The 20,488-nt window shown below is 36.2% G+C and overlaps 3 protein-coding genes across 5 annotated transcripts; all 3 read left to right on the forward strand.

Annotated features, from left to right (window-relative positions):
* Window positions 1-1,926: 1,926 nt before the first annotated feature.
* On the forward strand, window positions 1,927-8,034 carry LOC113702199 (uncharacterized). Of its 2 annotated transcripts, none has more exons than XM_072059879.1 (6): window positions 1,927-2,048; window positions 3,210-3,418; window positions 3,785-3,861; window positions 4,808-6,523; window positions 6,656-6,824; window positions 7,113-8,034. In XM_072059879.1, exons 2-6 carry the CDS (start codon window positions 3,337-3,339, stop codon window positions 7,778-7,780), a joined length of 2,712 nt encoding a protein of 903 aa, XP_071915980.1. In that variant the 5' UTR covers window positions 1,927-2,048; window positions 3,210-3,336; the 3' UTR covers window positions 7,781-8,034. The 2 variants fall into 2 exon arrangements, with proteins under 2 accessions (XP_071915980.1, XP_027079071.1); XM_027223270.2 differs by lacking the exon at window positions 1,927-2,048 and adding an exon at window positions 2,052-2,318.
* Window positions 8,035-13,151: 5,117 nt separating this feature from the next.
* LOC113700432 (WUSCHEL-related homeobox 8-like) lies at window positions 13,152-17,191 on the forward strand. Of its 2 annotated transcripts, none has more exons than XM_027220869.2 (3): window positions 13,152-13,520; window positions 15,619-16,149; window positions 16,822-17,191. In XM_027220869.2, exons 1-3 carry the CDS (start codon window positions 13,304-13,306, stop codon window positions 16,905-16,907), a joined length of 834 nt encoding a protein of 277 aa, XP_027076670.1. In that variant the 5' UTR covers window positions 13,152-13,303; the 3' UTR covers window positions 16,908-17,191. The 2 variants fall into 2 exon arrangements, with proteins under 2 accessions (XP_027076670.1, XP_027076671.1); XM_027220870.2 differs by having other exon boundaries at window positions 13,167-13,520; window positions 15,619-16,131.
* Window positions 17,192-17,800: 609 nt separating this feature from the next.
* LOC113701343 (uncharacterized) lies at window positions 17,801-20,077 on the forward strand. The gene is made up of 5 exons (XM_027221943.2): window positions 17,801-18,146; window positions 18,583-18,667; window positions 18,879-18,933; window positions 19,514-19,652; window positions 19,757-20,077. Exons 1-5 carry the CDS (start codon window positions 17,946-17,948, stop codon window positions 19,832-19,834), a joined length of 558 nt encoding a protein of 185 aa, XP_027077744.1. The 5' UTR covers window positions 17,801-17,945; the 3' UTR covers window positions 19,835-20,077.
* The last annotated feature ends 411 nt before the right edge of the window (window positions 20,078-20,488 follow it).

Genomic DNA, 20,488 nt, shown 5'->3' on the forward strand with positions numbered 1-20,488 from the left:
ATTATTAATCAATCTATGCAAAAAAAAAAACTTAATTATTAGATTAAAGCCGATTCTACGGGAAAAATTCTAGTTGGTCCTTGATAAGAAAATATAAGGCCAAGTTTGGATTCCCTATTACTTTTTTTACTCACATACATCAAATCGCTACAGTAATTTTTCTACAAAAAAAATCCAAGAAAATGCAATCCAAACAAGGCCTAAGTTTGTAGAAAGTCAATTAGGTCTGTGTTTTTTTTATTGGTTGCTTGTTCATTTATTGCATTATCTATAGGAAAACAAAGACGTGGAGCCAAGAGCAACTTAAGAGCCTTTTAATATGGCGCCAAATGGAGGCCGTCGTACGTAAAAGTAACTGTTTCGGACGTCTGAGCTGCTTATTCTTTTTTATCTCAGTGTTAAAATCATTCCCTTGCAAGCAACAACTTAGTCGGATGACAGCAAAATTGTCAATTCAGGCAGGTCAATGACAGCGACAGCCTAACGTACTCCGTTAATTGACGGCATTATCACTATCCGGGGGATGTGGGAGAGCAAATCAGGTGTTTTTCAACACACCACAGGTCTACAACTGCTCTTGAACTTCTACCAATTGGGAGCAAATCATGGCTGACAATTTGGGATCAATTTTTTTTACAGGTTTGACTTTTCTTTTATCATTAGCAGTCTAACTAATCCATTTGCACTTGTCCACTAACCTGATAATTTATGAATTGTTTTTCCATGTTCTAATTTGATCAACAAAATATTGTTAATTTTATGACTCGACACTCAACATTTTAGTTTAAAATCAATCGCGGTTAATTATCTAACCCCTGCATGCAAATGTGCATCCCATTTCAAATGGGATTGCTTTATAGATCTAATGCATTTTTGCATCTAGTCGTCTACTTTTTGAGTCCTCCCATTGCAGCTTAATAAATTTTTCCTTTTTTTTTGACAATTTAATGATAAAGTCCGTGATTCAGTATAATAAAACTCTGTTCAAAAGTGGAGTCTAAAATACAAGCATGTTCGTTTGTTTTTAAAACGACAAAAACAAGCAAAGGATCACAACTTGAAATTAATCCAATTTTTTATGATTTGTCAAAGACAATTATAATTAGGCTTGTGATCTCAACTATTTTCTCAATTTCACAAAGTATATAAGATGCAAACGAATAAGAATTTAACATTAACTTTTTATACACTGACAATATATATATTTTTATCATTAGATGCACGACACATAATCTGAATTTGAATTTGAAATCCAAATTTTGCATATGTATCGTGCATCCAACCGTAATAATGTATACATTGTCAGTTTATATAAGAATTATTCTAAAATTTACCCCACCAACCTTTTAGAAACATATATGATATCAAGTTCAATTAAAACGATATGTTGAATTAAGATAATCTTTTCTGATCTTTGTCTTCTCCTATCTCTTTATGACCCATATTTGCAATGGAAGAGAATGTTGACATAAGAATGAGTGACCAGGCTGTGGACAAGCATATCTTTGGTTGAAATATTTACCAAAATTCGTGTTCCATAATTGACTTTTAACAATTTAGTCCATTTGGATCGATGATTATGTGGAAAATTATTTTTTGAGATAACATCGTAACACTTCTTGAGATATGATGCATGTGAAAATAAAAAAAAAGTTTAAAAAAGTAATTGGGAAAAAAACATATTTAGGATGCAATAATTTTTTTTTGGAAAAAATGTCAATCCAAACACACTAATAACGTGATACATGGCAACCGGGTCGATGCTACACCAAGTCAAAAAAGGCCGAAGACAACATAACGAAGCTGTCAAATTGAAGCCCGCAATTTTTTCAACATACTTATGGTGGTCCATTTACGTACCTGATCTCTATCCTAACAACTTAAAAGAGCAAAAAAAGAAAAAAAAAAGGAAATACAAAAAACAAAACAGACCAGAAAACAGAAAAACAAGAAAGAGAGAGAAGACCTTTTTGATCGTGTGCAGGCGAGCGAGTGATTATTCCCGCAATGGACTCTCATGCTAAAAGGCGAACTTTTTTCACTCAATGGTTGTTATTATACTTATCAGTATTTGTATTATTTGTTTTTTCTTTCACTCACTCTCCTTTTCTCTTTCTTCTCATTCCACAGTACACACTTTTCATGCATTTCTCCTCTGTCAAATACAGAACTCTCTCTCTTCTCTTTCTTTGCTTCTCTATCCAAATTCAAAGTCTTAACTAATCTTACAACTGTTATGGCTGAAATTTGACTCCTTTTACAAGAATCCCTGAAAGTTTTGATTCTGCCCGAGCATTAAGCTTCTGCTGATTTATTAAGTAAGTCCCAGATTGTGCTTAATCATCATTGTACCATCCCAGATTCTCAAAAGATTAAATTTTGCTGTTGATGGTATGAATTCGAGTGTCTTATAGGAGATTTCGTCTGGGCTTATCTTTGAATTTGTTATGAGCCTGCTGCTTTCGTGTTTCTTGATCGTTGTTAAAAGTTTATTTTCACTTTTGTGGGATTTGTGTGATGGGTTGGTATTCATGTTTTCTTTTGTTGGAAGTTGAAAAATTGATCATTCCACTGAAGTTAGGAATGATGCTTGTATAAGTAAAATTTTGCGTGGTCGTTGTGCTTGGATTTCTGTTTCTAGTGTACTAGTTTTAGAGTTGTTCATTTCTATAATGGCATGAACTTTTTGTAGTCGGTAAATCATGTGCACTACAGCATTTGCTGGATCAGTCAAATTTTCTACTTTTACCTGCAATAACGTCACTTTATTAGCTTGGAAACGTATAAGATATAGGAAAAAGAATAGAATTTTGGATCACTACATACTGTTGGGAATTCTCAGGTTTTCACCCATGATACAATTAACTGCAATTTTCAGGTTGGTAGATTATTTCTTTGTGGTGCATAGTTCATGTATTTAACTAATTATTATTCATCAAGTGTTTAACTTTTATACTTGAGTCCGTGAACCGCATGCCAAAATCTGAAGAGGAACTTTAACCTGAACTTGGAAGTTGCTTTTGAGGATAAAAGTAAAGAAAATACTGTGTGGCTATTTGTAATACAAAATGTCATTTATACTTGGCGCTTTTCAACTTTGTTATATTAAAATGGAAAATGAAATCGCCTAGCTTCTAAAGAAAAATGATATATCAGGCAAAATGATTTTGTTTTCCAATGTTAATCTACTCAATCTCATTGATTTGCAGGTTTTTTTTTAACCAATTTTGAGGGGTGCTTTCTGTTTGATGACATCTGGTAGCTTTTCGTTTTATGCAATGATACTGAGATGCCTTCCTAGGAAAATTGGAGTTTCTGGGCTGTCCCACAGCCTGAATGGGAAGTTTATTCCACGTCATTGACTATAATCAAGGCAACATGGCTAAGAAAGTTGTTACACAAAAAAGACAGGTTGATGGTGAGTATATTATACGAAGTATAGATGGCAGATGGTGTGCTAGAACTAGCTATAATTCTATAGCTTATGTTGGCTCCACTTAATTGAATTTTTATTGTTTCAACTGAAAATTACTGTCTCTTTTTGGGCTTTTTTTCAACTCACTAAGGTGATTGGTTTTGGACTCCTTGGGTTTACTGCTGTGCTGTAAGCTCTTGCTTTACCACGTTTGGTTCAAGGCCGTGCATTCTGTTGTTTAAGAATTTGCTAATTCAGTTGGATGCCTTAGAAAAATCAAGTGGCCACTTCTAATTTATTTGAAAGTAAACACATTTTACATATTGTTTCCTCACGAGATTTATATTGCTTTTGTAAACTCGTCCGCAGGTTTAGAGGCACCTCGAAACAGCTTGGAGCTGCCAGTAGAAACTTCCCAGAGCTTTCATGGTGAAGACAATAGAATGGTACAACTTAATCACACTTATTGCATTTAAAGATTTCTCTATTCCCATTTTCTTGTTAATCGTTTCCCGCTAAAGAACTTTCAGGTACAAAGATGTTGTAGTCAATTGATATGAGCAGTGTAAAGCAGAAAATGTAAAGGTCAAGTTGGAACATTAAGGTCTGGAGTAATCATAAGAATAGTGTTTAGGAGAGGCAGAAGAGGTGATTAAGGGTGCAGTCAATATTCAACTTTCTCTGTTAGATCCTTCTTAACCTTAGCATGTAACTAAAAGATGTACCTGTATCTCCACAATACATGTGGATGCGGTCATGTATGTATGAAAAGCAATGTGTATGGATTGTATCTTACTATGTTCTGCAAATCTGAATCCACTATTCTTAGTGTATCTCAAATTATGAGAGACTTAAGGCTTTTAGACTTTTTGATAGGCTTGTTATCTCCCAATTTTGGACTTTCCACTCTTTTTGGGGTAGGTACCTGGAGTTTTCGCTTATATAGTGTTGTTGGTGGTCTTTCTTATAACATGGAAACAAGCTAATTAACTGTCTTTTCTGAAGAGCTAGGGTAAGAGGGATGGAATGAGAGTTGACAGATATTTGTCACATTTCTTTTGGCTTTTCAGTTGAGAGTTAGCATATATTTATCGGATTGACTTTTATTTTCTTGCTTCTTTTTTCACGTTAATCGTTTTGATCATATTTTACTGTCTATCAGAAGTAATACCAATATTTACTGGTAAGGCTTATTTTTTTACAGATCCACTTAACTTTTATTACTTCATGATATTAGTTGCATCTTTGCAACCAGATTTATGTCAAGTTTCAGATTTTCACTTCTAAAACATCCTTCAAGCTTAAAAGGGCATATATATAATGTTTATCTGGAATCTGGTGTATCACAATTTATGTTGTGCAATTTCACTCAAGGTTTCGTATTTGTTGCAGTTTGAATATGATGTGCCATACAACTGGCCTGAGAACCATTTTTCAACTGAGGCTCCAATGAAAAAGCTGATCAGTGAAGAAATATACAGAAAACAGAACACCAAACATAATGCACCGAGTGTAATAGCCCGTTTAATGGGAGTAGATATGTTACCATCAGAAACAAAACCAGTTGCACAGAAAGTTGAGAAAAAGAATGAACTGCATGCACAAAACTTCTGTCAAGAGAACCTTTTGAAGAATGCCTCAATTGGTCATGTTCCTTGTGCATCAAAGTCTTCCAGACACAAGAAGTTCAATTCTTTTGACAGTATTGAAGGAATGAATCCCGATCGATGGAATGACAATGCAATTTTGGATAAACCCAGACCTCGTGAACATCCTCAAGAGGAGGAACTACAGAAGTTTAAAAAAGAATTTGAAGCATGGCAATTGGCAAGGATGAAGGAATGTTCTAAGGTCATCGAACTTGATTGTACTCCAAGCCAGTGGATTGCTCAGGAGAACCTCAATAAGGAAAAGATGGTTCTTTATGCAAATTCAGTTAGAAAGATGGAAAGTGAAAAGCCCATTGAACTGAATGAGGGTAGAATGGCAGCAACTGAAAGAGATTATTTACATAACAAAAAAATGAAGTCTTTTACAGCTGGGCAACTGGAGTCAGTTAATGCAAGGAAAAGAACACCTAGTGTGGATTTTAAGCTGCCTCCTCTAGTGAATTCTGGTGAGGAATTTGATGCTGCCTCTGGACCCTCAAAAATTGTGATTCTGAGGCCTGGTCCTGATACAATGGGCAATTGTGAAGAGTCTTGGGCAAGTTCTCCATGTATTTCAGAAGAGCGGGGTAGTATAGAAGATTTTCTTGAGGAGGTCAAGGAAAGGCTGAAATCTGAGCTGCAAGGTAGAAATTCTAAAAGAAGCACAAGTGTCAGAGGAGGGGGAATCGAAACACCATATAGCGAAAAGCCATCAGATCCTAAACAGATAGCTCAACGTATAGCAAAACAGGTCAGAGAAAGTGTTACTAGGGACCTTGGAATGAACTTATTTCGCTCAGAATCTACAAGGTCTTATAGAAGTGAAATTCAGTTCAATGGAATGGGTTCTCCTGAGTTCATTAGCAGAGATACAAGAAGATTCTTGGCAGAAAGGTTGAGAAATGTTCTGAAGGAAGAAATTCATCAAGGTGTACCTGTTGTTGCTCAAGGAAGCACAAGATCATCAATGTTGAGTAGTGGAAGGAGAAGAACAGAAGAATCAAGAAAAGTCTTGAGTGGAAAAAATAAATTGAGGTATTGGGATGGCTTGAAAGATGAATCAGATTTTCAAAGCAGATCTTTCAGACGGGAGCCCAATGACAATACAGAGATTCATGAGGAATTATCTCCAAGGAACCTCATTAGATCTTTGTCTGCCCCAGTATCGGGAACATCATTTGGGAAGCTGCTCCTTGAGGACCGGCATATGATGACTGGGGCTCAGATCAGAAGAAAGCATGAAGCATTCGAAAAGGTGACATTGAATGTGAAAAAGAGAAAAAAGGAAAAGTTCAATCTCCGAGAAAAAGTTACTAGTCTCAAATACAGTTTTACACTTAAAGGTAGGCTCTTTGGTAGAAAGATCCAATCCTTAGAGGATCAACAGGATAATAAACCGGATTGTGTGAAAGATTTCTTGAGGCGGCCAAGCATGATGATGAGCTTTTATGATAGACATGTAAGGATCTTTCTGATTCTTCTTTCAATTTTTCCTTCCAAATGAAAAATGTTTCCAATAAAAAGGTTTCTTGTGAACAAACCCATTGAGGGTGAGTTGTGACTTAACGTTAATAGTGTCTTATGAATCTAGGAAAATCCTACCGAGGTGCCTCCAAGTCCTGCATCTGTGTGCAGCAGTGTTCATGAAGAGTACTGGAGGCCAGCAGAGTATTTTAGCTCAACATCAGTATCAGATGTAGCATCGGTAGAGGATAGCATGATGCCAAACGTTTTCAGAGAGATCAGATCGAACTTAAAAGGTAAGTGTAGACAATTGAAGAGACAATTGCTTCAATTGTCTTCAACGATCTCTAAATGCTATTAGGACATTACTATTAGTTTGTAGATCAAGTAGTTGCATTTGCTTGGTCTCTTGAAGCAAACTGACTCTCTGTAGTGAAAGATACAGCACTTGGATAGTTTTCTCGTATATTACTTGTGATTTGCAAAGTATGCCTGAAATACAAGGTTGCATGGAGTTTAAAACAATAATTAACAGCACAATTCTTTTCAGATGCTAACAGTATTTTGGTTCATTGATAACACAGAGCTAAGGAGGCAATTGAATGAACTCGAAACTGATGGTTCCAAGGATGCTATCATTGATGAGCAGCCAATGGAAACTGATATCATTGAGATTGAAGACCCAATGGAAGCATATATTAGAGATTTGCTTCTGTTTTCCGGTTTGTATGATGGTTCATGTGATAAAGCGTTAGCAAAATGGGACCTACTTGGAAGGCCTATCACCAATCAGGTATTTGAAGAAGTGGAAGAATCTTACAAACATAGGAATAAGGATGATGAAGGGTCCATTAAGGATCAAGGTGAGAAGTCAAATCATAAAATACTGTATGATTTGTTGAATGAAGCACTTCCAAATGTACTTGGACCACCTGTGTCAATGTCTAAATTCATGAGAAAGGCCAGTCATCCTGCCGTGCGGCCATTACGTGGAAGGAAGTTATCGAATCAAGTGTGGCAAATTATCAGTGGTTATGTACATCCCCCACCAGACAAATCTTTTTATTCTCTTGATATGATGGTTGCTCGAGATCTGCAGTCCTCTCCATGGTCTAGATTGATGGATGATGATGTCAACGCTCTAGGAAAGGATACGGAATCTCAGATTTTTGGAGATCTAGTTGATGAAATGGTCAAGGATTTACAGTCCAATTTTATGGAAGAAAAATCCTGTGCATGTGGAGCCTTGTGAATTCTTCTTACCAAAGCAATGCAGCTGCTCTAAAACTGAGACTTGACTACTCGAGTAACATGCCAATTTCTTGGTATGCCTAATTGAGCTGACAAAAATGAATTCTTTCACTACCCGAAAGCACTTAATATAGACATAGTTGAATGTTTACGGTAGTATTATTTGTGGATGCTTTTTGTTGTTTGTATAGGACTTAGGTCTGTCTGGGGTTGTGATGTAAATTGGTTGGTGTATAGGAATATATTTTTTGGTCACTCAGTGTTATTTATTCGTTTGAATGAGTTCATCAATTGTCAAATACAAAGTTTGGTTGTTTTAGAAGCCAATACAGCAACAGCTTAGCCCAGCAAACGAATCCACTGGCAAGAATTCAAGGAAGTCCATCTTGAGAGTACGCGTTCATTTCTGTAAATGTTGCTGACCTTTGGGACAAAATCTATCTCACACACATGCAAACCAAGAAAATAGAAAGCCTTATGATTTCCTAGCCCGGGAAGTCTTTGTAATAAAGTAGTCGAGGCAGAAAACTTAATCCCACTCAAAAACACTTTTCCGACAAAAGGGAACACTAAAATCTCATGCATGCTGAAAAAAATTTAGTAAGAAAAGGTAACACGGAAAAAGCAATTCACCATGACTACAAAAAGTCTTAAGGTGGATGTCCTTATAGGATCCCCACTACTTCCAAGATATACAAGAAAATTCAGGGTTATTTAGTACATTAGTTGTGACTTGGGGTTGGGGATCCAATATTAAGCTCCCATGCGAACATCAAAGAATTTCATGTTCTTCCCATATTAGATGGGCAAACAGCTTTCGCTTATGGGCTTGTTTGGTAAACCAATTTATCCTGTTTGGGCGGTGTTGAAGAAGAGTAATAACTTTGGCCTTGTTTGGCAACTGTTACAAGTTTTTTAATAACTTTAATTACAGTAAGCTCAATAAATTTCTTAAAGTTTTTTTAAATTATACACTTCAAAATATTCAAAAATTTACACACTTCAAAAATTTTTTCTATAATTTCTACAGTAAGTTACGGTAAAGTTTTAGACAAACATTCAAAAAATCCACTTGCCAGACGGGTTTGTCGCAAAGCGTGTACGCTGTACAGTAGCAAACTACTCCACATTTTTCCAATCACATTTGCAGCTTTGAACCTTGTTGCTTGATCCTGTAAATCCTAGCATCTCATCATATTTCCAGTTCCTTTTGGACATGACTTGCATCAGGGATATTTTGAATATGGTTAAATTATCTGTCATCAGCAACAAATTTTAGAAAATCCTTTTTATTTGGGGGGAGGTTAAGATTAGTAAGTAACATTGCTAAAAATTCTTTTAAGAATCTATTCGTGTTAGTGATAACAACCACTACTACTAAAATTGAGCATAAAAGACAGTACGAAATTGTGGCATATTTTGACTTCAATTCCGGCAAGTAACTCTTTAACATATTAGGAATCCAATGTATCCGCATGCATGGTTCATCACTATCCCAAACTGATGGCGAAAAAGCATTTACCTGATTACTCTCATAATGCACCTGATTAGACACTAATTAATAATTATGTCCTAACACTAATTATTCCTACTTTTTGGCTGCAAATTTTTTTTTTTTTTTTTGGTTGGAGAAATGCATTGTAGTAGGTCTCATTTCCCCACTAGCATTTCTATTAGCTTTCTCTAAATGGAATCATCAAATCTTTTCAAGCCTTTATAATTATCGGGAATCACTCAAGTTTATTTGGTTTGGCGAAAATATTAACAGTTCATAAACTTCGAACATTTAAACAAAGCAATCGACCGTTCAATACATAATGATACAGGTTTTTAGAGGGACAGATATTAAAAAGAAAAACAAAATTTGCAGTCAACATCCTTAACAAATCGTGAACAACAACCTATTATTGATGCACTCGGTGTTTTTGTTCTTAACTACAATTTGGTAAAACTAAGCTTTCGTGTCTTTATTACTCCTTCTAATTAATTTGTAGGAACTACAAATGTAAACAATTTAGTGGAAGAATGGGTTAGATTGCACGGAAAGCGAGAGTGTAAATAAGAGGTCACTGATTCGAGATCTCCCATTTATACTATACAAAAAAATAATGAAAAAAGAGTAAACAATTAACTAAATAATTTAGTGACAGGACAGGAATATTTCGGTGGGCATTTGTCTGGCCATCTGCTGCGCCGCCGCTGCGGCTGCGGTGCACATGCCATGTCGGTGAGTCTCCGGTTGTCCTCAGCTGAGAAATCTTAGAACCGGACAAAGACGTGTGCGGAACTCAACCTAGTATTGCATTAATCCAAATTGTCACCAACCAACCCCATAAAAAATTTAAAATTAAAAAAAAAAAATGGAAGGAGAAGGAGAAAGGAAATGAGGAATTGTCACGAGACAAGATTGGGGTGATGTACATATGATTTAGGAATTCTAGGTGAAAGGTTGGATCTATCTACAGTTTGGGTCATTCTTAATCATTTTTTCTTTGGAAAATTTGGCATTATATTCCAAAGTCCATGGATTTCGTTACACTTTGAAGATGCCGAATTTACCAGGTAAGATGCATGTGAGGATGCACGTTAGTGTCAAATGAAAGGAAGTTTCGCGTTAAATTTAATCATGATTTATTCCCATGAATGTTTTGTACCAAAAAGTCTCTTCTTCCCACGCAAACCTCACTCCTATTTATGGATTTTGATCTTCTAAAATATTAAGCAAACACGCAATATAATAAATTTATGAACTCGATAGCCATATTATATTAGAAGGCAAGTACAATTAACCCAACAACTCAAATGTAAGACATGCATGTGTTTTTTTCTTTTTCTTTTTCTTTTCCCCCTAAAATTTTGAAAGCTTTTAAAAATCTCCTTTACGTATTAAAAAACTTTTTTCACCCTCCATAAAGATCTTACGTCAACTTCTATTTTGGCGCTAAAGTTGTGCATGTGCGTAAAGATTATCCTCTCAGAGTAGCCTTGTTTGGAAAGTAATTTTTCTTTGTTACGTTCTCTGTGAATATATTTTTTAATCACCTTTTTATCTTATGTATATCAAATCACTATAGTAATTTTTTTAGAAAAAATTCAGAAAAATGCAATCCAAACATCACCTTAAATTTTATGGTTTGATCCCTGCATAGAGCAACCGGCCATGAACTACTATTTAGTTTGTGAAGTTACTAAATTCTCATTTTTCGAGTCATAATGTTTGAGTTAATTTTTCGGTGTGTACGACTAGCTCACTTTCTCAACTCTATTGTAATTAAAGATACATGAATCTAACAATTTAAGCAAGAAAATTAAAGAATATCTTATATAAAACTCATCAACTGAGTTCTTCACCTGTTTGGATTGCAATTTTCTAAAATTTTTGTAGAAAATGTATTGTAGCAGTTTGATACATATGAGGTAAAAGAAAATGATTGAAAAATGTATTCACGAAATGCGTAAAATTTTTTTTTTGATGAAAATCTCTTTCTAAACAAGGTCCTTCCCAGAATTACGGTCACATCAAGAGACCTTAAAAATTCAAGGTTGATGAAAGATCAGCGTTGAACTAACTTCGTTGTAGTACAGTATAGCAGGCAAGTTGAACGTTGATGGCTGCTTCCATTGCAGCCCCAAATCCACACCAGTGTTGACTGGATTGAATTCGTGAGAAAGGGAAGAAAAATGAAAAAAAGTGGGGACAAACGGAGAATTATAAACGTAGAAGAAGCCTGCCTCTTAATTTGTCGCCATAACGGGCGATAGATGCGCTCCTGCCTTTTGATACTGTGATGGCAACGCTATGGTCGTAAAAAACACTCGTCAACACAGCCCAACACTGAATGAATGAATACTCCCGGTCTCCTACTCCATTCCGACCAAACATTCATTTTCTTCATTCATCGTCTCGTGCAGAATAGTTTAGTCTAGCTAGAAGGTTTTCTAAGGGCTATTTTTGTTTTAGGATAATTAGAACGGCACACACGCTATAATTTTGAGAGTTATAAATAATTTCAGCGATTAATTTATTCTTCTCAAATCTATAACTATCTTCTTTTTTTTTTATCAACAATTGTCAAGCTCAGGAATTGAATTCTCATTTTCTTAGCGTCTTACATGCATGTTAATGTCATGTTAGGAGTAGTTTGATTTTCACGTAGAGTTCTCACTCCACAGTCTCTAATTCGAGTTTCAATTGTTATTGTTCTGGGTATCGGTCAGACCTACTCTGCCCGGCACTGTGAGATTAGTCGAGTGTAGATCCGGATATCCAGAAAAAAAAAAATACATGCATGTTAATGAATAATTTGGTAAATTCGGCTTCTTCTTTGTACGGCGCACGATACACCATATACGAAACTCAGCTCTCCTAATCAGAATCTTCCTGAGATCACACGTGCCACATTGGAAGTGATCTTTACGTGATCAGGACTGTGTGTGTAGCACGGTCACGGTGTTCCTCGAAGTAGCTGAATATTCTTCTATTTTATTAATGCTAAACATCCGCGTTTGTGACTTGTCAGTTGTCCAGAGGCGGGAACCTCACCCGCCCGGCGCGCTACGCTGCTACCAGAATTATTGCCCGGGCAAATAGAAGAGTATTATTATAATACAGTACCAGTAACTAGTAATTATTTTTGTTATAGTGAAGTTTAATCTGGTTAAGAATTGATTAAAAATGTTTACCACGATCGAACAAAATGTCACACAAGACAAAACAAAGCAAGCTAACATTTTGGAGTGCATTAATTTGGACGACTTCTCACTATTTTCTTTTTTTTTTTGTTTCAACTAACTAATGCCTGTGTGGCAATTTTACATACACTTCTTTTCAATTTTCTAAAATAATAAGAGAATTTCAAATTTTGATCATGTGTCATGCATTTAAATATATTGCTATGCAAAATTCGTGGCCGAGACTAAAAAATTAACCCATATAGAGCTCCAGGGAAAAAAATTATAGGATTTTTAAATAAGTGCTTAACAGCAGTCATTAATACATCTATTTTAAATATAATTTATCATTTAAATACACATATTTACTTTTTTTTATACCAAACACATTTTTAATTGAAAAATGATATTAACACTCCTTTAAAAAACCTTATAGTACGAGGTGTTTTGAAGAGTGCTTGAATCATTTCCTTTCAACTTTATTTCACTTACTTCAATTCAAAGCCAACATGTGAGAGCCTTTTCAACCAGTGCCCATTGGCACAGTTTGACAAATGCAAAACTATATCCCAAAAAAAGAAATGGAAACATATTCAAATACAGGAAAGACGTACAGAAGAATTAAATAAAGAAAAGATAATTGGAAATACGTCCAAGTCTTGTCTTTATTATGGTCCAAATTTCTTGCCTTTACTTTCTCTCTGCCTGCTCCCCTTACTGACTCTAGTCTCTTCTTTACTTCATTCAAGAAAGATAAAATTCTCAGGTTGCAGAGAGACATAGATTTTGTCTGTACAATTTGTAATGAGAGTACATAACTGAAGTCATCAAACCAAGCAAAGTAGCATTCTTTATGGAGTGGGATAAACAACCACCTCAGCAGCCACAAGCAACAACAGCTGCTGCTGCAGCAGCAGCAGCAGAAGAACTCAATAATGGAGGAATGTTTGTTAAAGTTATGACTGATGAACAAATGGAAGTTCTCAGGAAGCAAATTGCTGTTTATGCTACCATCTGTGAACAGCTTGTTGATTTGCACAAATCTCTCACTTCCCATCATGATCTTGCAGGTTTTCTAGCAGCCCTTTCTCTCTTTTTGTCTGCTTATCATCTTTACTGTGTGAATGTGTGTAAGTTTGTGTTCATGTTTGATCGCAATTTTGTTTTATGTTCATTGAAATTAGAAAATAATGCGACCTTTTAACAGGTTTGGTAAATCTTGGTAAGGGGTGTTGTTGGGATCATATCTTGCTTGTTGAATTTCGAGACTTGTCTTTTACTGCTGCTACTTTACCTTTTCTTGCTATTCAATTGATAAAAGTGCTGTCTTTGGTTTTTACAAATGTATATATTGTCTTAGTTTTCTTCAATGGGTTGGGTGTGAGAAGCCACCTTAAAGGGGTATAAGCAAATATTTTGACAATTGTACTTCGTCTAGAGTTCAAAGCGTTCACATTCCTTGGTATCTTTCAATATGTCTGGTCAAAGTTTTTTAAAGTCGTTCATTGGGTTTGTTTATATACATAGTGTACGTTTTAATAAAATTTTGAAAAATTATTTATGATTTGATGGGGATTCCAAAGCTGGAGAAACCTATTTCTTAAAGATTCCCGGCAAGCTAATGGCAGCAGCAGAATTAAAGTATCAATATTTATTTAATTTTGAGAACGAGTACAATATCAATTCTCATGTAAATAACTCGGATTATTTGTGCTCTTCCAAAGTCCTACCTCTGACTCTTTGATTTTAACTAGCAGCGATTCCTCATCTCTTATTTCTCGGCAAGTTATTGAAGAGTATTCCACTTGTGAAGCCATTACAACCTTAGTCTTCCTTATGCTTCTGTGATTTTAACTACCTTCTTGATCGCCATTTCTTCCAGAAACACGCTTTTTGACTACTTTACATGTTAGCCAAATTTGTTTTAATGGCCTGGTCATTGCAAACTTTGGCTTTCAAAAGGTTCATCTAGATGAAGCGGACTGACTTGGCTGTATTTGTAGCATTAGACTGCAGTCAATGAAAGGTAGTCTGCATCTTCTATGCACTTTTTCCAGCCAAGTAGTCTTCTTGTCCACAAAACTGTAAGCAGAGAAGATGTTTCTTGAATTCCAACAGTATGTGATAGTTCTCATATCTATACTCAGCCTTCTTCTAAGATCCCATCTGCAAACAAACCATGCGATATTCTGAAATTATAGTGAGGATAAATAACCAACACAGTTGACTGCATGACTGGATAACCTGAAATCTTTGTGCACTTCCAAAGTCCTACCTCTGACTCTTTGATTTTAACTAGCAGCGATTCCTCATCTCTTATTTCTCGGCAAGTTATTGAAGAGTATTCCACTTGTGAAGCCATTACAACCTTAGTCTTCCTTATGCTTCTGTGATTTTAACTACCTTCTTGATCGCCATTTCTTCCAGAAACACGCTTTTTGACTACTTTACATGTTAGCCAAATTTGTTTTAATGGCCTGGTCATTGCAAACTTTGGCTTTCAAAAGGTTCATCTAGATGAAGCGGACTGACTTGGCTGTATTTGTAGCATTAGACTGCAGTCAATGAAAGGTAGTCTGCATCTTCTATGCACTTTTTCCAGCCAAGTAGTCTTCTTGTCCACAAAACTGTAAGCAGAGAAGATGTTTCTTGAATTCCAACAGTATGTGATAGTTCTCATATCTATACTCAGCCTTCTTCTAAGATCCCATCTGCAAACAAACCATGCGATATTCTGAAATTATAGTGAGGATAAATAACCAACACAGTTGACTGCATGACTGGATAACCTGAAATCTTTGTGCACTGAATAGATCTCGTGGCGATTACAATTTTCAGAGTGTGATCTTTCTTTGATGTATGTGAAACAGAAGACGTTTCATATCTTTGTATTCCTCATTATCTGGAATGAATCTGCCCTTAAATGGGCAAACTGATTTTCTTTTTGCCGTAAGTTGAGCTCTGCATGTAGCAGTTATCTGTTAACAAAGTATACTTTGTTGATGACAGTGGCAAACACCAGAGGATTTGTAATAATTCAAAACTTGTCATAATCTCTTCTTCCTTGCGTTGAATGTGGAAGAGGATGAAGTCCAATTCCTGTTTAACAAGCCCCTTCATCTTGATTCTACTTTTTGTTGAAGGAAGATTGAGTTCCTGTTGTTTCAGGTGCCAGACTTGGAAATCTGTACTGTGACCCACTAGTGACATCTGCTGGTCATAAAATTACTGGTAGACAACGTTGGACCCCTACACCTGTCCAGCTTCAGATTCTTGAGCGTATATTTGATCAAGGGAATGGAGCTCCATCCAAGCAGAAGATCAAAGAGATAACTAATGAATTGTTACAGCACGGTCAAATATCTGAAACAAATGTCTACAATTGGTTTCAGAACAGGCGTGCTCGATCAAAGAGGAAGCAACAAGCAGCTGCATCAAACAACATTGAATCGGAAGTGGAGACGGAGGTTGAATCACCCAATGACAAGAAGACAAAGCCAGAGGATTTGCAGTCTCCACACATTCCAACTTCAAGGAACGAGGAACTCTGCTTTCAGAACACTGATGTAAGCTCAGGGATGCTTTCCATTGACCCACGTAGCAGTAAACCAGAGCCGATGTTCCCTTCAGATGGTAGTTCAAAGTCAGCTGGGAGTTTTGGCCAGATGTCCTTCTATGGAAGTATGTTATCAAACCCAAGTATGTATTTCCTTTTAACATCCTACCTCCGTTTAGTCACTGAAATGAACACTTGTCATAACCTAGTTAAATTGGTTGACTACATTCTCAAACTTGAGATCGTCAACTGGTTGTACTTTGATGATCCAACATATCTATCCTACCGAGAATATTTTTCATAGCACTTCTCAGCAAGAAGCATGTTAGCTATGTAGACTTACTCACATTCTTAGATGTACATGCTTGCTATCAGAGATCTGAGCACCATTTACGAGCGTGACTCAAACTTCAAGTTAGCTAAAGGCCAATCTCCTACTTGGAGATGGTAGAACTATATATTTGACCCCAGCTAGGATTACAAATTCGATTCATTTGCAAGGCTTTCTGATAATTTCACTTACCATTTGTACTTTCTACAAAATGAGTTGTTTCAACCCAAATAAATTGTCAGTCGAATTGAAATCACGATCTATAAGGAAGATTTAGCTTCTATAATACATTCAATAGTCGAATTGAGAGGGCTGATGTTGAGGTTCTTACAGAAGGTGCACCTATTTCTAGAAGTCATAAAATGTTGTATCTAATTGAGCACGTATACTTGCATATTATGATCTTGAAAACCCTGGATAACGGATATCTTTGTTCTGCATTTGTTGAGCATTCGATAACACCAAGCATGTTCAATGGGCGTAGGAATGGACCAGTTGCTTGGGAAGATGGAGGTACCGGAGAGCTACAACCCTTATCTGCATGCAGAAGATTACAACATGACAGGCTGATTTATTGTGTTTCCACTTGTTCCTCGTTTGTGTTTAGCAAAGTAAAATATCGAGGGTTGTAACTGAAGACATTGTACGCAGTCCCCAACACAAAGTGAAATGTTCGAGAGTTGTAACTGAAGACTTTATAGGCAGTCCCTCCTCTTTGCAACCTGATGCTGATTATTTTGCAGTGATGGATGTTAGAAGTACATTTTACCATGTCTAGAATATATGCTTAGCGCTGAACAATATAGTTAGTTGGTTGGTTTTATATATATATATATATTTTTCAGGATTGTGAATCTCTGATCTTCTCTATCTGATGCCAGAAAGCTCAACCTTAGCCTGTTTTCTGTCCCCTTTCTTCCTGCCTTCTATCGCTGCTGCGCTCCTTTTTTTCCATCTTGCTTTTCCCAGTTACATTTTCTTTTACTCGACTTAAAAAATATAGTCACGTTTCTTTAAATCGCAAGAATCAAGAAGACTACACCTGGTACTGGACTACTGTAAATTTTAATCACCTTTTGGCTAACAAGACTTTAGTCTTCTAGTAAAAACAATCAAGATTCATGTTTCAAAGTTATTAGTTGTACTTGGTATACGTTCCACCAATTGTGGATTGAATTGTTGTAACAAAAAAAAAAAAAGAAAAAAAGAAACGCACGCACAAACACCTTTGGCATTTTTTTACATGCTTTTAATTTTATTCTTTTTTTGATACTTAAATCACATGTAACAAACAAGAAAATACAATTTTAACTACTCGAATCAACATGGATTTGTGCAATTGTCTTGCCCAAAACTATATATATACAGTTGCCCAAACCTTGTGTATTGTCAAACATTGAGCGTGAAACGTGGAACATGATAAACCTAATTTAATGAGCCATAGAAAACCTTTAAAAAAATGATGAAAGTGGTCATTTTAAGACGGATTTCAAGATTAGTCATTTCATGCTTGCTTCATTATTCATGGAGCAGAATTTGTTAACTCCCCAGAAAGATTCGTCCCGAAGGCCACCTCCTAACTTCCGAGTGAGGAGGTGAAATACTGAAATGGATGAATCCTCTGCAGCAGCTGATTCGTTCGAGAATGGCAGATACAAATACATACACGATATTCACAACGGCCCACCTGAAGCCATAGACGTTCATCGCATTGTTCTCCAAAGAAGCAGTCAAAAGAAGCTCTTAATTTTCTGCTTCCTTGCTTTGCTTCTCTTCGCAAGTCCTCCCTTCTTCTTCTTTGTTCAACAGGTATTTATTTCTTTTGGGCCAACTTCAGTCTTTAATTCCTTTTTTCTTTTTGCTTTCCAAATTTTTTTCTTCTGGGTTTTGATTATATGGCAAGAGAAATTTTTAAAAAATTTCCGTTCTTATTGTTTGTTGGAATGTCAATTATGTTTCGAAATTTGTTCATTGGGGATTCGGAATATCAGAAGTGTCATATGACTTTAGAGATTGATGATTATGCAATTTTAGTGCAAAGATTGGTTGGAGGAACCAATATTCAGAACGTTAATGGAAAAATTTCTGCTGTCAATGAACGATTTCATGGCTTTGCTCAGAATTCTTGCTGATTTCCTTGTTCTTGAAACGTCATTGACCAAAATGCGGTGTGTCTAAACTGTAATTTATTGAGTACAGAGTTGATGGTTTATTGTGTCTAACATGATGGGAATATGAAATGCAGCTTAATTTACTCACCACACTTCCATGGAGTCTGCTTGTGGGTGGATTGTTTGTCAGACTGTTATCGCAGAAGCTGGTTAAGAAAGGTAAAAAGCTGCAAAATTGGTCTATTAGCACTCACCTTGCAGCCCCTATGGAGCAAAACAAACTAAGCATGAAAGTTGCGTAGGGAAAAAATGATAAGTGCGCTTTGTATTTACGGCTTTGAATGATGCAGCTGCTAGTTTTCATTTCACGCGTGTAAGGCATCAGGTGCCATCAGTTATTAAGAAATTCTTTTTATTCTGCTTACTGCAGAGTCTGTTATCATCCTGCCAGCTTTTGGGGTTCAGCTTGAGACTCAATATGGAAGGTACCTTTCGATCTTGCACACGGATGTGATCTTTCATTCCTTGCTAGGTTATTCAAAACAAACCTCTTTCCTGTGGTTCCATGAGTGGGAATGTAGATATGCAATTCACAATCTGTTCTAAAATTTGAAACGCTTAATTTAGGACTTCTTAGACCACAAAAGCTGTGTTGTTGGAAGAAGTTTTAATGGCATGATTTTTCTTAAATGAAAGTAAATCTTCTGGTAAATATATCTTCCACGAAACTTGAAGTCATAACATATAGGCATACAATTAGCTTATATATTGGAGGCAGACGAGTTGTTAAATATTTCATCAGAGTTTGCTTGTTGAGTATTGCTATTCATTATAACATGTTTGACTGAAAAGTTTTTGACATTTAATGAATTAATTGGGTTGGATTATATAGTCAAATCTGATGGAAGATACATTACGATCATTAAGTACAATGGCTTCTGTGCATGAGGCCATGTACCTAGGAGCAGTCTTGGCCGACCTCTTGTGATCAACATCGAATGTGAGCATATTTTACCCTTAAATCCTCATCCAACAATTTTTTGACTAGGCATTCTTTTTTGGCAGTGGAAGAACCATTCGCCGCTTTGTTCCCATTAGCAAGATCTTGAAACCTGTGCTGAATGAGTGTGTGACCCCAGTTACTTGTTACTGGAGCCTAGCCCTGATTATACGTGGAGAAGAAGAACTCATGTTGGTTTTTAAGGTAAAGGGGTCTCCAACACTCTTCAAACGGTCACTGTTAACATGCACTTTCCATGCCCCTACAAAACCTGCTCACTAACTATTTTAAATGAAATTATTTTGCAGGAACTCTATCCACCTGTAAAAATGTTAGTGCCCATCTGGAAGGCTATCTGTGCTGCTATTGATGTTGAGGAAACATGACAGCGGTCCCATTACACTTTTGGAACTCCAGAAACAGCTCTTAACTCTCTAATTTATATGTATTTTTGGTCTAGAGAAAACTATGAATACCTTTTCAGTTGTTTACTCCCCTTCGGTGGACAGAATATGCTAATCATGTTCTTTGGTATGCATAGAATGTTTCCTGTGAAGGAAAGGAATGGCTGCGTTAATCTTTATGCCTCTTTAAGGCAATTAATGCATCGAGTATCTGCTTCCTCTGAACTAGTGAACTTTATAGTTGGTAATTTTTTTTTGCCTGGTTTTCTTGTGGCTACACATTTTATGACTTCAACACCCACAACTTGGCATGAATTTTTTTATTTTTGGGGTCAATCGGCAACTCTCCTCCTACTCTAACCTTTTTATTAGGGGGGGATCCAACTGGGCCAAGGGAGGCGAGAGGATCCCGCCTTTGATCTGCTGATTTTGTTGCTCGTTTTCTGTTAAAGATGTTTATTTGATGATGAAGTTGAGTTTGTTATGATCTATCATGCGCCCAGTTAGCTTTTCTTGAAAAGACCACATAGACGCTTGCAGCATGGGTGATCTAAATGGAAATCAGTAGATTCCAAATGAAGCATTTGGTTTATTATATCCTAACACCTCTATCTAACAAAATAAACATTTTAAATG

The sequence above is a fragment of the Coffea arabica genome, chromosome 7e (assembly GCF_036785885.1).
Source record: "Coffea arabica cultivar ET-39 chromosome 7e, Coffea Arabica ET-39 HiFi, whole genome shotgun sequence".
Taxonomy (NCBI): Eukaryota; Viridiplantae; Streptophyta; class Magnoliopsida; order Gentianales; family Rubiaceae; genus Coffea; species Coffea arabica.

Excerpts from the sequence above, each read along its gene's own strand:
- LOC113700432 (XM_027220869.2), top strand. The coding sequence starts at position 13,304 with ATGGAGTGGGATAAACAACCACCTCAGCAGCCACAAGCAACAACAGCT. Across the intron at positions 13,521-15,618 it reads TTCCCATCATGATCTTGCAG|GTGCCAGACTTGGAAATCTG; the intron begins GTTTTCTAGCAG and ends CTGTTGTTTCAG. Across the intron at positions 16,150-16,821 it reads AAGTATGTTATCAAACCCAA|GAATGGACCAGTTGCTTGGG; the intron begins GTATGTATTTCC and ends CAATGGGCGTAG.
- LOC113702199 (XM_072059879.1), top strand. The coding sequence starts at position 3,337 with ATGGGAAGTTTATTCCACGTCATTGACTATAATCAAGGCAACATGGCT. Across the intron at positions 3,862-4,807 it reads ATGGTGAAGACAATAGAATG|TTTGAATATGATGTGCCATA; the intron begins GTACAACTTAAT and ends TATTTGTTGCAG. Across the intron at positions 6,524-6,655 it reads TGAGCTTTTATGATAGACAT|GAAAATCCTACCGAGGTGCC; the intron begins GTAAGGATCTTT and ends TTATGAATCTAG.
- LOC113701343 (XM_027221943.2), top strand. The coding sequence starts at position 17,946 with ATGGATGAATCCTCTGCAGCAGCTGATTCGTTCGAGAATGGCAGATAC. Across the intron at positions 18,147-18,582 it reads TCTTCTTCTTTGTTCAACAG|CTTAATTTACTCACCACACT; the intron begins GTATTTATTTCT and ends TATGAAATGCAG. Across the intron at positions 19,653-19,756 it reads AACTCATGTTGGTTTTTAAG|GAACTCTATCCACCTGTAAA; the intron begins GTAAAGGGGTCT and ends ATTATTTTGCAG.